Source organism: Myotis brandtii, unplaced genomic scaffold, assembly GCF_000412655.1.
Source record: "Myotis brandtii unplaced genomic scaffold, ASM41265v1 scaffold105, whole genome shotgun sequence".
Lineage (NCBI taxonomy): Eukaryota > Metazoa > Chordata > Mammalia > Chiroptera > Vespertilionidae > Myotis > Myotis brandtii.
In genome coordinates this window covers 9,130,277-9,150,988 of record NW_005353538.1, presented here as the reverse complement: position 1 = coordinate 9,150,988, position 20,712 = coordinate 9,130,277, and the positions used below count along the sequence as shown (strand labels likewise).

The following is a 20,712-nucleotide window of genomic DNA, read 5'->3' as shown; positions in this document are numbered from 1 at the left end:
GGTTTTTCTGAGAGCAAGGCTGTCCCTCGGTCTCCGGTCCCAATGCCCCGGCTCATCCTTGTCTACACTCTAATCTGCGCAAACTTTTGCAGCTACCGGGACACTTCTGCAGCCCCGCAGAGCGCATCCATCAAAGCTTTGCGCAACGCCAACCTCAGGCGAGATGGTAAGAGGCTCGGGTTTTATTTATTTATTTTATTAAAAATAATCACTTTTTCTTGTCCTCTCTTTGTCTCTCTCACGCGAACCCTGGTGAATGCATTGTGGTGTGGGGGATTTCGTGTCCGTCCGCAGATCCCCAGTCCTGAGAGAGCCCCCTTTTTTTCTGGAATAGGATGGAGATGTGTGGGATGCGTGCAGGAGGGAATGGGACGGGTGAGGTGGCTCTCTCCCCACGCTCTGGAGACGTCGATTTGATACCCAAGGGGTACTGATTCCAGATCCCCAGAGTTGCAGAAAGTTGCAGGCTGCGCCACCCATTGGTGAAGCTCTTAACCTTTTGAACTTGAAACTCAGATAGATGAGACACTTAAAGTAGACGGAGGCACTCAAGAGTGACCTTCTCTAGGTGACTTCTTTTAATTTTTATTGTTTTAGTGGAGAAAGAGGAAACGAGGCATTTCAGTATCTCAGTCACACCTGGGACAGACTGACAGCTTTTCTATAAATTGCTTAGTTTTAGGAGGTGGATGTGTGCCCATTCTGTCCCCAGAGTGACTTTCCCACTGGGGTTCAGAGTGGCTCAGAAGCTCAGAGTCTGGGAGAATAGGGATTTTGGGGTTCCATCTATACCTTAGGGGGACCGGTTTCTGCTATTAATTTCCTTGCACAGAAGGCTTTTCAACTGTTTGCAAAAAAGTAAAGCTCTTTAAACAGCTATCCTAAGCAAGCTTGTTTGTTTTCCTTTATTCCAGGGGACACCTGGGTCATTGGGTCCCAGAGACTTTAATTCAGTTTATTTATGTTCTGGGCCTCCACCAAGATCTGAAGTTGATTTATTTCTCAATTCTCAACTACAGCTGATGTTGCCAGTGTTTTGCAGCTGTTTCTGCCATCTACCTGAAGTGACCTATAGGTTTTCCTTCATCAATAACATCTTCCTCTGCTTCTGTACAGTTCAAACACATCCCCTAAGATCACCAAGTTAATCTTGATGGCTTCACTGTCTGAGCTGGCAACATTTGACTGTTCTCTGGTAAATTCATATTAGCCATCTTGTTCTCTCATTGTATGTCCTTAACTTGGACTTTGCTAAAAAGCTTCTGAACTTTGAAACAAAGAAACTTCATTATATTTTCTGATGACAATGAACTGCAGATTTCAGTACATTCGAATCATCTGAAGTGGGGTGTGTGTGTGTGTGTGTGTGTGGAAGGTACAGGAAACTATGGAGTCAACTCCTGGCCAGAGATCCCCCTATATGTATAGAATTACTTCATTATAGTGTTTTCTGTAAAATGCGCCATTATTACCTTTCTGATAACTTTACAACTTAATTACAGCCTAACATTTTCTTACTAAACTTAAAAAGTTTAGGCTTAAGATCAATCTTTTATAGTTTTGTTTTACTCATTAATATTTCCATCAAGAAGTCTTCTAGTTGAGTTTTTAGATTTGTTAATGCTTGCACTTTATATGCCCTTTCAGCTGCAGAGAGTAAAATGCCATTTCTAATTTGCATGACTTCATACCCATAATTGTGTAATCCTTGGCCTCCCAGTATCAGTTACAAGAAGTCAAGGACAAAATCTGAAAGTCTGTAAGCATTGCCCATTAGCCCACGATTCTGACTAAAACCATGTCATGCAGCTCATAATATTTTTTGAAAATAATAATCTCATTTTATTTTTCTGTGTAAAAACTCTATACACCTGTTAAGTCTATATAACAAATGATATACTTTATCAGAATTTCAAAAACTTCCCTGGATTTAGTTCTCCATATTTTAGCCAAAGCTGCTTTGCAATTATTCTAATAGTAGACACACAAATACTCACACATGCATTTTGATGGGTTTATATTGTTCAATACTTTTCTCAATGTCAATAAATAAGACTAGGAAAGGGGAAAGGATATTTAGGATAAAAGAAAATTGTCACATACAGAGTAAATAAATTAACTCTTATAATGTTTGGCTAGTTTGGAGAATTTTCAAAAGGTAGCTTATTCTTATAGAAGCATGCATTCTCAAAAAGAAAAAAAATATTGCCCCAAAGGGTCAAAATTGGGTAATAGGAGGTGAAAAATCTTTGGTATTACAATGGTGTGTGGTCCTCGAAAGGGCCAGTGCATATAAACAGATTAACAGTCTATCTGTAGTGTTAATATTTCATAGGGAGGGGATGTGATTGGGAAATAAAAAGTCTAAAAGGACACTGTAAGTGGGGATTGACAATAATGTAAAAAAGGCTGAGAAACATTGCCAGAGAGTTTTGGAGAGACAGTAGAATAAAGAGTCTTTGAAGAAGCCTAGACGTTGTCTGGAAAATCTTAATGGCAACAGTTGAGCTGACAAGAGAAACTAATAATTTACTAAATTAAACCCTTGTTCTGATTTCAGACATTTTCCACTTGCTGTCCCGTTTCCTAATGCTTCATTAAAGAAGACAGTATTCTTGATCTTTTGACTATCAGATTAAGACAGGGTATAAGCTTGGGAAGGGGATGGACATGGAATATAAGGGGAATATAGAAGATAAAAGTTCCCAAACATTAATTTAGGGTCTCTGGAAGATCTGGCGCTCAGATTTCAAATGGTAAGAAATCACAACAAAGAAATTAGCCATGACCCTTGAATAGGGGTTTTGGAAACTATTACCTCATGATGAAACTGTCATTACACTGACTGCCATCGACTTCTCCCTGCTGACCCTGTTAGCTGCTACCTAATATCAGAGTTAAGAAAGGAACAAGGAGGGCAGGCATCCTGTGCTGGACATGAGGTGCGTTGGATCCTGTCCAGCCTGATTAAAAAACAAAACAAAACACAACAACTTGTTTTTTATCAACCTGTACTTAATAGCTCCAGATAACTAGAGTAGTTAAGAAATGATACAGAAGTGAAGTGTAAGGGTTGATTAATAATATAGTTTTCTGCTGTCCAGTATAGCAGGCTGGTCTGCTGCTGTCTACTGGCTTTCCCGAACTCATCATTATATTATATAGTTGACCCTTGGGGGTTAGGGTTGTCAATCCTTTGTCAGTCAAATATCCAAATATAACTTTTGACTCCCCAAAACCTTAACTACTAATAGCCTACTGTTGACTGGAAGCCTTAATGATAACATAAACAGTCAATTAACACCTATTTTGTATTATATGTGTTATACACTATATTCTTACAATGAAGTAAGCTACAAAAAATAAAATTTTATTGATAATTACAAGGAAAAGAAAATATTTATAGTATTTATTGAAAAAAAAATCCGTGTATAAGTGGACCCACGCAGTTCAAACCTGTGTTGTTCAAGGGTCAACAATATTATTGTCCTAAAAGGAATATCTGTAGAGCCTTTCCCAGCACCTGCAGAATGGCTGAAGGTGACGGAATGGAGGACAGTGGTTGGATTTGGTCTCTGTATCCAAGAAGAAAAAGGTTCTATATCTAAGGAGGAGTAAAATTAGATTGCGGTACTTAATTGAATATTTATACTTCCTTATATCATATTTATTACTTTTTCCCAAACTGATTCACCTCTTGGTACAGAAAAATTCTTCACTTGGCAACAGAATCCCCGTATTCTTGTTTTAGTGCCTACGTACTTGGTGATTTTTAATAATAACTGGCCACAACTGATATTGCTTAGAGTGTGGATCAAGAAGTGTATAGGTAGCAATTAACTGGCAGCATTACTTATTTATTTTCACATCAAACTAGATAGAACTTCCTGCTGAGGGATTTAAGAATACAGAGTCCCTCTTCACTTTCTTGACTTATTGTTGCTTTCAGAAAATACAGGTGTTTGTGGCAAGTGGTTCTGAATTTGGTTTTGTTGTGCTATTTAGTATTCTTGTTCTTGAATCATCTATTACATTATCATAATCTAGAGATAGGCCTGCAATTTTAGTAATTGTGGTCTTAGGTTTTTAAGTACTCATGCTGGATGTTTAAATAACATGGGTTCCTATTATCCCAGTGGAAGACAGTACATTGACTTTGGTGCAAGGATCAAAGCTTAAAGGGAAGGCAATACAATAGAGGACAATATAAACAAAATGTCTGAACGCTAAGAATCAGATTTGTGTCTAATTCATACATTCTTCAGTGTTTATATTTCTGTTCAACTCTAGGGGTATTAAAACCTCATAATATTATAGAACATGGTGGTGATTACATATCTTAAATGCAGCACAGCATTGACTTGCCACCATAGATTACATTGTTTAATTTAATTGTTTTAAATTTATCCTTATTGTTGAAAGTATTACAGATATCTCCCTCCTCCCCCCCATTGATCTCCCCCACCCCAGTCCTGTGTCCATGGGTTTTGCATATATGCATATAAGTTCTATGGTTAATTTCTTCCCACTCCCCCCTTCCCTCTGAAATATGCCAGTCTGTTGCATGCTTCAATGTCTCTGGCTCTATTTTGTTCATCAGTTTGTTCATTAGCGTCCACATTTAAATAGATCATGTGATACTTATCTTACTCTGTCTCGCTTATTTCACTTAGCATAATGCTCTCCAGGTCCCTCCATGCTGTCTCAAAGGGTAAGAAATCCTTTTTCTTTTTTTTTACAGCTCATAGAATTCCATTGTTCTTTTTAAAAGGCTGGTTCAGCCATGTGTTTATATACTTTGTAACAGAAGAGGCCACTAGGTTGTGAGTTACAGGAATGACCATATTGTGTTTATTAAATGACAGTGATTTTTGTCTACATGATTTCCCCTTTAAGTGAGTGAAAGCAAAATATTGTTTCAGAACCACAAGTTCAAATAATGTCCCCAGGAGTTACTGACAAGCCATAAGTGTGGTGTCACACAGGACTCTCCAGCACAAGTGGCTCAGATAATCCCATCATTCTAAAAGTCTGGAAGGATGTGCATCGTTATGTAACTGTCCTGGAGAGTTGAGTCATAATGCAAATCATTTTTCTTCTAGAACTTACTCTTGAACTTTCTTTGCTGAAATGATCTGATTAGCATAAAAACGCACTTCCTGAAGACCTTAATAAAATTCTTTCTCGTAGTAAAATAGGAACATCTTTTAAGCAAATCAGATGTAGGATGTTTCTAACTCTTCTGTGCCATGCCATTTCTGTAATGCATTGGCCTTTATAAAAGATCAAGATGACTTTAGAGAAGAATGGGTTACCCTTTGCACTATGTGATCTCCTTTAAGGTTATCTCTTTTCAGGTCATACTTTACTTGATCTGGACTGTCCAGAGAAGAAGGAACAAATCATTGTTATCCCTGAGCTCTGCTGCTCACCCTACTAGAACTATTATTCATTTATTCAAAAATTATTTATTGTATCTCTAATAACTGCCAGTTTCTGTGCCAGATGCTCAGTTATCAAACACATTTTGAATGAAACAAATACGGTTCCTGCCTTCTTGGAGCCTATGGTCTAGTGGGCAATATAGAAAAATAAGTGCTTAGTTCCAGTGTGGTGTCGTTGTATTTGGATGCACCCTGGAGAGTCCCTCGATTCTCAAGAAGTACCTTAGAGGCCAGCACGGAATGCCTCAGAGGATGAACATGTAGAGCTTCAGATTCTCCACTCCTGTTTCAATAGAACAATTCCATGTATCTCCACATTTCTGTTTCACATATTTGAATTCTTTCTAAGATTTTTATTTGGAAAAAATGTATTTTCCAGTTTAAAAACCATGAAACCACTATGTTGTGTGATATGTGCTTTAATAGAGGGAATGCACAGGAGTATGGAAATTCACAAGGAGGACCTAATATAGATTTAGGGATTGGAGAAGGCTTCCTGGGGGAAGTGATGTCTACACTGGGGAACGAAGAATGCATAGGAGTTAAGAAGTTGGCAGCAGTGAGGAAGGAGGGTGGGTTTCTAGTGCAGAGAATAGCACTTGCCAAGATTTAGAGATGAGAATATTGGTAAGCAAGTGTCCACTAGTGAAAGGTCTGGGAAGTAATGTTAGGGAGTTTGGCAGTCCTGCTGAGGGCAATGGGAAGCCAGTGAAAGATTTAATTTAGGGAAAGATAGGCCCTGTTCTGTGTTTCAATGCCGAGTCCTGTAGTGTTTCTGAGAAGTCAGCCAGATCAGTGCTGTGATCAAGACCAGCCTTTTGCCTGGCTGCTGTGACTCAGTGGTTCAGTGGTTGAGCATTGACCTATGAACCAGGAGGTCATAGTTCAATTCCTGGTCAGGGCACATGCCTGGGTTGCAGGCTCCATCTCCAGTAGGGGGCATGCAGGAGGCAGCCGATCAATGATTCTCTCTCATCATTGATGTTTCTATCTCTCTCTCCTTCTCCCTTCCCATCTTTGAAATCAATAATAATAATAAAAAGAAAAGGCCAGTCTTTCTACACTTCCACTGCCTGTGGGAATAGACACAGAATATACTGTCAATATGCTAGAGGAGGCCATGCCTGAGTTTTCTCGGGACAACACTGAGGTCCCCTCACCCTGGATACCCCTCTGCAGCTCAGAACCCCAGATATTAGAAACTGTTGACTATATCTGAAGTCTCATAGGGTAATATTAATCATGAAAGTGACCTGTCTAGAGCTTTAAGTTATTTCACTTCTGTATTTCAGAATTAATGCAATTTAAAAGGGAGCACTTTTACATTAACTCTTATGAGGACAATTTTGACAAAAAATTGCAAGGGGATCTATATATATAAAAGGCTAAGTTGACTCGCGCATGCACAATACATAGAAAGCTCTCGCTGGCGCCATTCGCACTTGTGTGTTTCAATCTGTCATTGTCGATCGTGAATTTGGTTGACACTTCTATTATAGAGAAAGGGTGAATAGCGATATTACAATATTTCTTCTAATTAATTTCCTTTCAATGTGCACGAATCCGTGCACCGGGTCACTAGTAATATATAAGCCCTAAAAAGAAAGAACCCAAGACAAATACTGCAGCAGAAATCTACTGCCTCCCCACACAGTATTTCAGGACCCACTGTAAGTCATAAATAAAGGAATAAGCCTATGAGACACTAACGTGTACAGTGCACAGACAGGAGGAAATATTGTCTTCCGAGGATGTTTCTCAGAACAGGAATGAAGCAAACCTTGTTTCTTACAAGAGTTGATGATGCTTAAATATGATATCTTTGCTCTCACCTTGACATGCAGACATTGGTATATTAACTTTAATACTGGTAGATTAATACTGTGTTTTCTTATGTTTTGTGCCATGTGCAAATTAGTGGTTTTTGTATAATTGGGAGACAGAGAGGTCTGTGAAAGGACCATAAGCATGCGAGCTGTCTTTCATAAAGAGGAGTGATCTTTTCTCAGATATTAGGTTTTTCACTTGAGCACCTTTTTGTGCAGTGTTTATAAAGACATAATTGTGGATGCAGTACTTTATCTATAAAAGCGAGCCAAACATTATGGAAAGCTTGTGTGATTGGATTCTTGATTTCTGAAATTTGAAATCCAGCATGCCTTCTTTGGTCTGAGGGAGTGTAGTGACAATTGCTGGGGTGAGTTATGAGCATGGGTTGAATATTCTGTGTTAATTTTTAACAAGTCATTTCAGACCCAATGGTGAGAAGCTGCTGACAAGTTTCGTATTTTACTGAAACGCTTAATAAGCAATATAGCAATAGGCTAATTTTCTAGAATTTAGCTATTCAGCAACCTCAACTATGTAAAACACAACCAAATGAACTAATAAATATGCAACAAATTTGCTTAAAAGCCAAAATTAGTGTCACAAAGTGTATAAATGAGTTCATAGCGTTCATGTGGTAGACATTAAAAGACCATTTGCCTTTACTTTCCATGCAATTCCATCCCACTTGCTTGTGTGGTCCCCAGACCCACAGCAGACTGGGAGCGTGCTGCTACGTCAGAGAACCGGACTGGCTCCAGTTATCACACTGTTAGCTTTGAGAAGTGACAGCTAGTAGTTTTCCTGCCTCCTCTTATATTTTCAAGCTTTGAAAATCATTTTTAAGACCTAAGAAAGCACAGCTGGCTTAGGCTTCTTATTGGATACAGTGAAAAAGGCAACTGAATGTTTGTGCTGCCCTCTAAATTCATACCCTGAAATTTGTAACTTCCAATGTGATGATAATAGAAGGTGGAATTTGGGGGAACTGATTAGATTATGAGGGCAGCGTCCTCATCAATGGAATTAGTGCCCTTGTGAAAGAGACACCTGAGAGATGCCTCCCTGCGTCTGCCATGTGCGGATACAGCGAAAAGACATTGAACCTACGGGCATCTCAATCTTGGGCTCTAGAAGAGTAAGAAATGCATTTCTGCTGTTTCTAAGCCACAGTCTATGGTATTTGGTTTTAGTGGCCCAAATGGACTAAGACACAACCTATTTCCCAATGCCACCAGGGAATCATGATATTGCAGCCTAGTAAGTTTGCTGATGTTTTTATTGATGCTTCTGAGTCAAAAAAAAAGAAAGTTTAGATTACAAAAGAAAGTTTAGTTTTGATAGGTTTACCAGTATCATAAGTTGGAAATGGCATCAACTTAAGCATATATGGATTTCACCAGAAGATTTACAATGCTCACTTTTACAGCCTGTGGAAACAAGCAATTGTAGCCCAGATGGTAATAAGCTGTTGTTATCATTCTTCTAGTGGTAACTGGCAGATTTGTGTTAGTCAAGAGGGAGGTGAGCAGGGATTGCTATCAGTGCTTTGGATTAGATCCTACTGGGATTAGAGTCCTTAATAATTTGAATGAAGACATGGAAAACATATCTTCCAAACTTGCATATTTTAGCTGGAAAGAATAGTTGTTAGGTTGGATTACATGCCAAGGTTGGCTGACTTTTTCTGTATAGGGCCAAATACCAAATATTTTAGGCTTTTTAGGCCATCAGTTCTCTGTTTCATGTTACATGAAAGCAGCCACGGAAATTACATAAATGAATGGGTGTGGCTGTGTTCCAATAAAATGTTATTTACAATATAGGTAGTGTGCCTGTAACTATAGTTTACTGATTGTTGAATTGTACAATCCACATGTTCTTAGGTTGAAATGATGGGCTTATCATATTAACATGAAATTCAACAAAGATAAATGAAAAATCTAGCTCTTTGGCTAGAAAATAAGAGCAACTCCATAATTACAAAATAAAATAACTTGAATTAGCACCAGTTTATGCAATGGTAGATTAGAGAGATAGATGATAGATAGATAGATATAGTCTATACCTATATCTCTCTTTATCTTCTAACTGGTTTAGTTGAACACAGTTTATGTTTCAACAAATGATGTAGTTGCTAACCAACAATAACATCAAGTATAAACCCAGTATTTCGCATTAATAAGTTATCTCAGGATCAGAGTCAGCAATGCTCTTCTAAGTCAGCCCTGTATGTGAGTATTGTGCTTTTATATTCCCTCCTATGCATGATTCTACCTCCTTTTTTGTTGTTTGTTAATCTCTAGGATATTTTTCCACTGATTTTTAGAGAGAGTGAAAGAGAGGGGGAGAGACAGAGAGAGAAACATCAATGTGAGAAAGACATGTGGCCCCAGTGGGCCAGCAGGGGATCAAACCTGCAACTGAGGTATGTGCCCTCGACTGGAATCGAACCTGTGACCCTTTAGTCCATGGGCCAATGCTCAATCTACTGAGCCAAACTGGCTAGGGCTGATTCTCCCTTTTTCTGATTCCCTCAATCCCAAGACCTAAACCCACAGAGCTTACTTCCCCTCCTCTATTTAAACTTTCTCTTCTTATTGGCTCCATCCTCTCACCAACTCCCATCTACAAGTTTCTTTGCACCCTCCCATAACATATACAAGGTGTTTTACTGATTCTCTTCATTTTATCACCGTATTAACTTCTGTCTCACTGTAGCTCACTGTCTCCATTCCCCTCTACTTTACCCTGTGCAATTTCTTCATCTTTGCTGCTCCACTGAACTGTGCTGGGTGAGGTCACTATAATTTGTAGCCTCCTTGTGATTGGCAGGTCTTTTCTTGAAATGTTCTCTTCCCTTGCCTTGACACTGCCCCTTCTTTGCCTTAACTGCTCCTAAATGATATGTTTTAAATGGTGATATAAACAAAGGCGGAACCAACTGAATACTTATTTTAGGTTATTTGGAGTAGCAAAGTATATTTTATGTTTTGTTCTGTGCCCGCAACCATTATGAATAGTGACAGATCTTATGTACGCAGCATTTTGTTATATAAAAAGAAAGAGCATTCAAAGGTAACAAATAATGCCATATTTTAGCCTATCAGGTTCTACAATGCAACATTTTGGGATAGATACGTATAAATTCATATATAAACTTACACTATTTAAAATAATAGAAGGATATTTATAACAATGGAAAATGATATTGAACACACATAGATTTTCTTATTACCCTTTTGTTTATTTATTATTTTTCTCTCCTTGGCTGGGTTTTCTCTTCCTGTCTGTGCTGTAATTATCAGTATGTTTTTTAAGGCTCTAACTTTAGCCTTATCTTTCCATTTTATCCCTGAGAGTCTCTGGAAGATCTTAGTTTTGTCCAAAGGGTCAACTGCTATTTATGTGCCAATGTCCTGTAAACCTACATTTACAGCTTCTACTTCTTTACTGTGCTCTCCACCTCTTTTTACTTCACTAATTGAGTTCTACAAGGTTGATCTCACTGGGATTTAAAGTAAACTCTTCTATTCAGTAGGCCTCAGAGTAAAATAATTAGTTTTATATTGTTTTTAATTTTTAAATATTAGAATATTCATCCAGTGGTGCATTCCTAAACTGTATTAATATTTTTGTTGTCATTGCTCTTCCAGACACATCATAGTTGTTTTTTAATGGACTGTGGAGTACATGTACTGACCAGGTGTGACATTTTAGGGTCTAAAATTTAGACAGAGGAATTGCACCACTTTACGTGGCCTTTCCTGACTCCCAACCCTCCCAACCGACAACTCCTTTATTTTTCCCACATTCCCATCATAAAGCCTATACTGGTATTTATCTACCTGGCATCTGTTGATGTAAGCAGTCTCTGTGCTTAATAAAGTTGAGCATCCTCATTGTCCGTGTCATTGCCTGGCACGTAGGAGTAGCTCCATAAGATTTGAAGAATCAGGAAATCAGCCAATCACTGTCTTTTTTCTTATGGCTGATCATTTGGGCCACATGAGCCCTCCCACTACCATAATGTAAATGAATGGGAGAAAGGATGTTTAACTCTCAATCTGGGGTGACTCTTAGGTTTCTGAGAATTGTCTGGTGGCTATTAATATCAGTGAATAGGATAGGGACTAGAAGAGGAAGAGCAGATAAGGGAAGGTCATAGAAATATAAAAGTAACTTGTGGACACTTTAAGCTCTAGGAACTTGTGCAGTATTTGTGTAGATGAACTCAAGGCAGGGGACAAAAAGGAAGCACTTATTTGCATAAATTATATGCAGAGTAAAATAGAGTAATTAACGATCATGTCTTTAAAGTAAGTGGTGTTTCTGATTGTGGGTGTGCATGCTAAAACCTGATATTTCTTGCATACTTATAACATGCAAAAGTGCTTTCTTAGCTGTTATAAACTGTAGCTTGGTGGAGAGAGTTGGTTATGTTTCCAAATGACTTTCTGGGAATGCCAACATCACACACACTTTTAGATGCTGCCTAGGCATAAGCATGTCATTTTGTGGTTAATTTTGGACTTATATCAATGAAATGTGGAGAATTTTTAACTGTCTTTTCCCACCTCATCCTCCTAAAATAAGCCCCACACATCCTCTGATTACGATGAATCCTTCTTGGTATACCTTTCCCTTCCAGTGTTAGTATTTGAGGGCTTTCATGTGAAGTTTCCACTACTTGATAATAAAAGTTCAAAGAAAGAAGTAAATAAAGTAAGGGTCAGTAAACAATTTGTAAGGTTGAATCTCAGTGGTTAAGTATAGAAAGCTAAGGTAAGATGAATTCATCTCCATTCTGTTTAAAGATTTATTCATATAAAGAGAACATGTTCACACTGTAAGTTATTATACTGAGGATTAAACAAGAGAATCGCTACTGAATGGGACAAAAAGTATACATTTCCTATAAAACAAGAAGTTCACTGATGGAGTTGCTAAACATGGAAATAAATAATTTTAGACAGTAGTTAATTTAAAAAAAAAGAATAGAGTGAGAGCTTTTTGAAATTTAGTTTAAGTACGGGGAAAGGGGAGATTATTTAAAGAACTCTGGGAGAGCCCCTGTGGCTTACACTGCTTTGATTCGGTTCTTTAGTTCACTGAAGTTTAGTTTACTAAAGTATTTTTCACCAAACCCAACTGCAAAAAGCATAAACAAACACATTTGTTCAATAAATATTGATTGAGTACTGACTACATGCAGAGCACTGGATGAAGCACTAAGGCAAACAGTTAAGCATAAGGCACAGCCTCTACTCCATTATAACTTACACTAAAGGGATAAAATATGTATATGAATAATTATAGGGCAGCTTATGTTACCTAGTTTTGTTTTTTTATTTTTAAAAATTTTGTTTATTCAATTCCGCATAATATGTGATTCTTGTCTTTCTCTGACTGGCTTATTTCACTTGGCCAAGTCCACCCATGCTGTCAGAAATGGTAAGATTTCCTTCTTTTATATGGTCCAGCAGTATTCCATTATGGAAATGTACCATAGCTCTTTTTTATCCACTCATCAACTGATGGATACTTAAGCTGCTTCCAAATTTTGGCTGTTGTAGGTAATACTGCAATGAACATAGGGGTGCATATATTCTTTACAATTAGTGTTTTGGGTTTCTTCAAACATATTCCCTGAAGTGGAGCCCCTGGGTCAAAAAGCAGTCCCATTTTTAATTTTTTGAGCTAACTTCATTCTGCTTTTTACAGTGGTTTCACCAATCTGAATTCCCACCAACAGTGCACAGGGTTCCTTTTTCTCTACATCCTCACCAACATTTGTTGTTTGTTTATTTATTGATTAGAGGCCCCATGCACGAATTTGTGCACGGGTGGGGTCTGGCCGGCCCATCCCGATGGGGGCCAGCCAGGAGGAGGGGCAGCGGGAGGATTCCAGGGCGTGTCCAGCCCGTCTTGCTCAGTCCCGATCGGCCGGACCCCAGCATCAAGTTAACCTACTGGTCAGAGCGTTTGCCCCTGATGGTCAGTGCACATCATACCCAGTGGTTGAGTGGACTTAACATATCATTAGCATATTCGCTTTGATTGGTTGAACAGATGACCGGACAACCGGACACTTAGCATATTAGGCTTTTATTATATTGGATGATAGCCATTCTGAGAGATGTGAGGTGATACCTCATTGTGGTTTTAATTTGGATTTCTCTGATGATTAGTGATATTGACCATCTTTTCATATATCTTTGGACATCTGTATGTCCTCTTCGAAGAAGTATCTATTCAGGCCTTTTGCCCATTTTTAAAATTGGATTATCTGGTTATTGCTGTTAAGTGTGTATGTTCTTTATAGATTCTGGATATTAAACCCTTATGAGATGTATCATTGACGAATATGCTCTCCAATTCAGGGGGCTGTATTTTTATTTTGTTGATCCTTTGCTGTGCAAAAACTTCTTAGTTTGCTGTAGACCTATTTGTTCATTTTTTCTTTTGTTTCTCTTGCCTGAGGCAATATATCAGAAAAAGTGTCCATGATTTTACTGCCTATGTGTTCATTTAGGATTTTTATAGCTTCTAGTTTAACATTTAAGTATTTAATCCATTTTTAGTATATGGTATAAAGAGCTGGTCTTAGTTTCATTTTTTTGCACATATGTATCCAATTTTCTCAACAGCAGTTATTGAATAGACTATCTTTATTTCATTACATATTTTTGCCTCTTTTGTTAAATATTAATTGACCATAAAGCTGTAGTTATATTTCTGGGTCCTCTATTTTGTACCATTGAACTATATGTCTGTTTTTATGTCAGTACCATGCTCTTTTGATAACGATGGCATTATAGTGTAGTTTGATATCAGGTAGTATAATTCCTCTGACTTTGTTCTCCTTTCTTAAGATTGCTGTGGCTATCTGAGGCCTTCTGTGGTTCCATATAAATTTTTGGAATATTTGATCGAGTTCTGTGAATGTGTTGAATCTATGGATCATTTTGAGTAGTATGGACATTTTAAGATGTTAACTATTTTGATCCATGAACATGGTATATGCTTTCATTTATTTGTATCTTCTTCATTTTCTTCATTGTTTTATAATTTTCCATAGGTCTTTTATATACTTGATTAAATTTAATATTTTTAACTGATTTTGGAGAGAGGAACAGAAAGGGAGAGAGAGATAGAAACATCAGTGATGAGAGAAAATCATTGATCAGCTGCCTCCTGCACACACACACTCCCACACTGGGGATCAATCCTGCAGCCCAGGCATGTGCCCTGACTGGGAATCAAACCTATGACCTCTTGGTTCATGGATCGATAACCCCTGAGTCACACTCACTGGGCAAAATATATTCCTAGGCATTTTATTTTTTGATGCAAGTGTAAATGGCATTGTTTTCTTAGTTTTCCTTTCTGATAGTTCATTATTGGTATATAAAAAATGCTACTGATTTCTGGTTATTTCTTTTGTATCCTGCTACTTTACTAAATACATTTACTAGTAGTAGTTTTTTTTTTTATGGAATCTTTAAGTTTCTTTACACACAGGATCATTTCATCTACAAAAAAATGACAGTTTTACTTACTTCTTCCTTTCCAATTTGGATGCATTTTATTGTCTTTCTTCTACTCACTTTGGAACTTGTTTGTTTTACTTTGTCTAGTTTCTTTAAGTATAAACTTAGATTGTTAGGTAGGCCTATAATGCTATGAAATTTCCTCTCAGGACTACTTTCGCTATGTTCCATAAATTTGAGGTTATATTCTCATTTTCATTTGTTTTAAGGTATCTTTTTCTTCCTTGATCTTATTGTTAACCCAGTTATTGTTTAGTAACATGTTATTTAGCCTCCATGTTTTTGTGTGTTTTTTACTTGTGATTGATTTCCAGTTTCATACAATTATGGTTAGAGAAGATAATTGAAATGATTTCAATTTTCCTAAATTAATTGGGACTTGACTTGTGGTCTAAAATGTGGTCTAGCCAAGATAATGTCTCATGTGCACTTGAAAAGAATGAATATTTTGCTGCTTTAGGGTGAAATGCTCTGAAGATATTAATTAAATCTATCTCATCTAGTGTGTTACTTAAGACTGCCGTTTCCTTGTTGATTTTTGGCCTAGAAGATCTATCCATTGATATCAATAGGGTGTTAAAATACCCTATTTTGACTGCATTTCTGTCAATCTCTCCCTTCATGTCCATCAAGGTTTGCTTTACATATTTAGGTGCTCTTATGTTGGGCGCATACATTTTGGCAAGGGTTACATCCTCTTATTGGATTGTTCCTTTCATCATTATGTAGTATCCTTCTATGTCTCTTACTATAGCCTTGGTTTTAAAGTCTATTTTGTCAAATATAAGAATTGTTACTCCAGCTTTTTTTTCCTTTCCATTTTCATGAAATATCTTTTTCCATCCCTTTACTTTTAGTCTGTGTGTATCATTTGTTCTGAGGTGTGTCTTTTATAGACAACATTTATATGTGTCTTGTTTCCTTATCTATTCAGTAACCTATGTCTTTTGATTGGAACATTTACGCTTTTTACAGTTAAAGTGATTATTGATAGGTGCATATTTATTGTCATTTTATTCTTTTAATGCTGTTCCTCTGTTGTTGTTGTTGTTGTTGTTGTTCTTCTTCTTCTTCTTCTCCTCCTCCTCCTCCTCCTCCTCCTCCTCCTCCTCCTCCTCCTCCTCCTCCTCCTCCTCCTCCTCCTCCTCCTCCTCCTCCTCCTCCTCCTCCTCCTCCTCCTCCTCCTCCTCCTCCTCCTCCTCCTCCTCCTCCTCCTCCTCCTCCTCCTCCTCCTCCTCCTCCTCCTCCTCCTTCTCCTTCTCCTTCTCCTTCTCCTCCTCTTCCTCCTTTTTTCTTCTTCATCTCCTTCTCCTTCTTTTCCTCCTTCTTCATGAAGACCCTTTAACATTTATTTTACTACTAGTTTGGTGGTAACAAATGCCTTTACCTTTTGCTTATCTGGAAAGCTCTTTATCTCTCTTTCAATTTTAAATGATAAGCTTGCTGGATAGAGTAATCTTGTTTTCCAGCCCATGTTTTTCATTACTTTGAATACTTCATGCCAGTCCCTTCAGGACTGAAATGCTTCTGTTGAGAAATCAGCTAACAATCGTATGGGTGTTCCCTTGTAGCTAACTGCCTTTCTCTTGCTGCTTTTAAGATTTTATCTTTGTCTTTAACCTCTGTCATTTTAATTATGATGTATATTGCTGTGGGCCATCTTTTTGGGGACTCTCTGTGCTTTCTGGACCTATGTGTCTTTTTCCTTTACCTGCTTAGGAAATTTTCAGTCATTATTTCTTCAAATAGGTTCTTGATCCCTTGCTCTCTCTCTTCTCCTTCTGATTACCCCTATAATGTGGATGTTGTTATACTTCATGTTGTCCCAAAGGTCCCTTAAACTATCCTCATTTTTTTCAATTCCTTTTTTTTCCTGCTCTAATTGGGTATTTTTCTACCTTGTCTTCCATATTGCTGATTTGATCCTATACAACCTACTATTTAGTCTGTCCAGTGTATTATTTTTTTAAAAAAATCTTGATTGTTGAAAGTATTATATATGCACCCCATTTTCTCCCATTGACCTCTTCCAGTGTGCTTATCAAAGTGATATACAAAAATTTTTTTTTAATCTTTATTGTTGAAAGTATTATATATGCACCCCATTTTTCCCCCATTGACCTCTTCCAGTGTGCTTATCCAAAGTGATATACAAAAAGGACCAATTTTAGTGAGTGCTTTAGTGCAGATTGTAAATCTATGTGTTGGGGTATGTTCTAGGCTGAATAATGGCCCTCAAAGACTTTATGTCCCACTTCTGGCACCTCTAAATGCTATCTTATATGGTAAAGACTTTGCAGGTGTGATTTAACTAAAGATCCAGAAATGGAGAGATTATCTTGGATTACATGGGTATCCTTATAGGAGACAGACTAAGGGAGACTTGACACAGGCAGAAGAAGAGAAGGCATTGTGACCATAGAAACAGAGATTTAAGTGATGTGGCCACAAGCCAAGTAATGCCAGCAGCCACCAGAAACTAGAAGAAGCAGGGAACAGAGTCTCCCCTAGGGCACTCAGAGGGAGCATGACCCTGCCAACACTTTGATTTTTGCTCACTGAACTGATTTCAGACTTCTGGCCTCCGAATTATAAGAGTATAAATATGTGTTGTTTTAAGCCAATAAATGTGTGGCAATGTGTTATGTTACAGCACTGACATAAATATAAAAAAGCATTTGATATGAAAGATGGAACTGCTTAGTTTGATGAACTCAATTTTCTAGCCATTTACAAAATTTCATTGTCCAGTAATTCTATATTGATAGCTTAGTATTGCATTTAGGCCTCTGCCTTTGAGAAATTTCTAGCCTTACTTTGGCCCTCATTCTATATCAGAATATTTAGAAAATTCAAGTCCTGACATGATGAAAAGGGCAATGATACTATTTCATTATATTTCATAGATTTTTTTTTAAAAAGAATATTTAGAAAATTCAAGTCCTGACATGATGAAAATGATACTATTTCATTATATTTCAGGCAAGTAACTGAACTTCATTTCATAGATTTTTAAAAGAATTTCTCTTAACCAAAATATATCATTTATGCATTTCTTGGCTCATACGTTCACTTATTTGTTTATTCACAAATTTTTGTTGTGATTCCACTATATGCCAGTTTCTATACGAGGTTCTGGAGCACAATGTTAAAAGTGATATGATAATAATTACTTTGTTAATTGAGCATGGGGTAATTATGTGATAATCACTAGCATCCAAAAGATACTTATTAGTGTGGAGAGTATGCTGATGTAATATATATTGTCAGTGCAATGATGATTTATATATTAGATGGTGGAATAGAAGAGATATATTTAGAAAAAATATTTTCAAATATTAGGATTATTGGAAATTTGGAGTTTAGGACAGTATCAGTGAATTCCAGTTGATTACTGTTTTTAAATCTTGGCAGTGAGCTACAGGTTTCATTTTCTTGTAGTTTTACATGCTCACCACTCTGCCCTATGTCTCCTAAAAATCACAAAAGCATCAACCTTCTCACTTCTGATATCATAATGATACTTTCTCACTTCTGATATCATAATGATACTTTTTTTTTCCAAAAAAGTAACTTATTTTTTATAATCTCATTCATAAAAATCACAAAAGCATCAACCTTCTCACTTCTGATATTATAATGATACTTTTTTTTTCCAAAAAGGTAACTTATTTTTTATAATCTCATTCACCTGACAAGTAAGGAGTCTCCAGGGACTTTCTGCAGGTTTAGAGTGGCCAATTGGCTGGTCCTGGGTTCAAAGGAAAATTGCAACTAGTGGCTGTGCACAAGGACCTGTTGTTCAGGAAATGATTTTCAACTAACCAATGTTTCTAAATTGGATTTTCATAAATTTTACACATACACACAAACTGGTTGTGTATAGGGTACAGAGCAATAAATAGTCATGTAAATTTTCAACATATTTTAATTATATCTAAAATTTATTGAAATCATATAGACAACAATAGTTGTATATTAATGGAAGATTACTGTTATTCTTAAATTTTTAATATATTTGGGAAATACGACATTTCCTTAGTTTAATTTACATTCCCAATCAAGAGAGGGAATAAAACAATATGACACACAAAGCTGTCATTTTTCTACTGCCATCCAGTGATCAAATAATCATATTGCATATCACAGAAAAGTTAACTCATATTGGGTTGGTAAGTGAGCCTACATATTTATTTCTATGGTTCAGGAATATTTAGCCTAATATCTGAACTCACAAAAGAGAAAATCAAGAAAATCACAGTCCCATAATTAAAAAGTTACTTTTTTGCTAAAGTTTTAATTAATATTTTAATAGTAATAACTAATAAGAGATTTGTCTTTCAATTTTGAAATGATATTGTGCTCAACAACAGTTTAACCAATATCATTTTTTTGGGAGGAACTTGGAGACTAGCAGAAATGGTGTAGATTTAATTAGAAGGCAATGCAATAGCCCACTTACATTATAAAGTGATTGTGAAGATTAAATAGCTACTATATGTCAAGGTCTTAGCCCCTAATAAACTATAAGGCACTTAGATGTCTGTATTAAATTGTTTGTCAGGTTTGTTTTTCATGTCTCAACATTTTTTCCAAGTATGATAAAAATTGCACCTTACTGCAAGTAGTAGTAATGGCTGTGTCTACAGGATGTTTATGTGATGATTTTGTGGGCTCATTACGTTTTAGCACTGGAAAGGTTCTTTGAGGCCATCCTCTTGCTCTATGATTGATGACACCAAGGCACAGAGAAGTGCAGTTACTTGCCTGAAGTCACACAGTGGATCACGACAAGGTCAAAATTCAAGTGCAAGTTTTTTTGACTACTCATCTGTTGCTCTTTCCACGGTATCACAGAGGCCTCCTGCCTATTGTTAGGAACAGCAATCACCAGTCTCATTAAAGACAGTGATAAGAATGAGAGAAAGTGGCTTCTCCAATACTTTATTAGGTTGGGTCATCAATATGTCTACCTTTTCCCTCCAAAGCTGTGTTGATTTGGGGCTTTTTTATGGTAAATACACTAGCTATATATATTTTTTTAGCATGTTGAAGTAAAAAGTAGTGATAAAAATGGAGAATTTATGGTTCTCCCATTTTATGTTGTCTTTTTATATTTTATTTATAATCCTAACTTTCAGCATTCAGCTTACTGGTGTATAGTCAAGCCGAAGTTGTAGATCAAGCCAGTTTGCAGCCTATTCAGGAGAGGCTGTTTTCTGTGTATAAAATCTTGCATTTCAACACAAGCTTGGAAGTCAGGATGAAATCTGTTTCTGAGTTGCCACTCAGAGTTTTCTTCAAAGTTGAAAAGCAATGTATGTAAATACAAACTGGTTTAAGGAAAAGGATAGAAACTTAAGCTGCTTTAAATAATCTTAACAGGATTTGAAAAGTAGACAAATCAGTTATAATTTAACCAAAGGGGGAAAAAATGCAAATCCTTTTCTGGTTTTAAAGCAGCACTTTGGGAGTGAGTTTTGCTTGATTCATCAGTCCTTTACTGAATACCTACTATGTGCCAGATACTTGAGCTGCAAGAGATATGGTGGTGAGAGAGACATGATTCTCCATCTAGTGGGGAGCCTCTTGAGGCCAGTAGGTTATATGCACCAGAGTAAAGGCCGGGAGCTGGACATGCCCCAGAAACACCGCGGAGGGGCCTCCATCCAGAACCAACACAGGGATGGTTCCCCAGCACCTCTTCTCCAAAGAGCTTTGAGTTGCTAACCAGTGCAAATAGCAACTCCAAGGATAGGAATCGATAGGTTAAACCCGTGGTCATCTTGAGGCCAGTAGGTTATATGCACCAGAGTAAAGGCTGGGAGCTGGACATGCCCCAGAAGCACCGCGGAGGGGCCTCCATCCAGAACCACCACAGGGATGGT

The 20,712-nt window shown here is 37.2% G+C and overlaps 1 protein-coding gene across 2 annotated transcripts in view; it reads left to right on the top strand.

Moving 5' to 3' along the window:
* The first annotated feature begins 6 nt into the window (after positions 1-6).
* PDGFD (platelet derived growth factor D) overlaps positions 7-20,712 on the top strand; it is a 246,891-nt gene continuing 226,185 nt past the window's right edge. For both annotated transcript variants that reach the window (XM_005856869.2, XM_005856870.2), the window contains exon 1: positions 7-166. In XM_005856869.2, the coding sequence (XP_005856931.1) occupies positions 43-166 (124 nt within the window). In that variant the 5' untranslated portion in view covers positions 7-42. The remainder of the gene's footprint in view (positions 167-20,712) is intronic.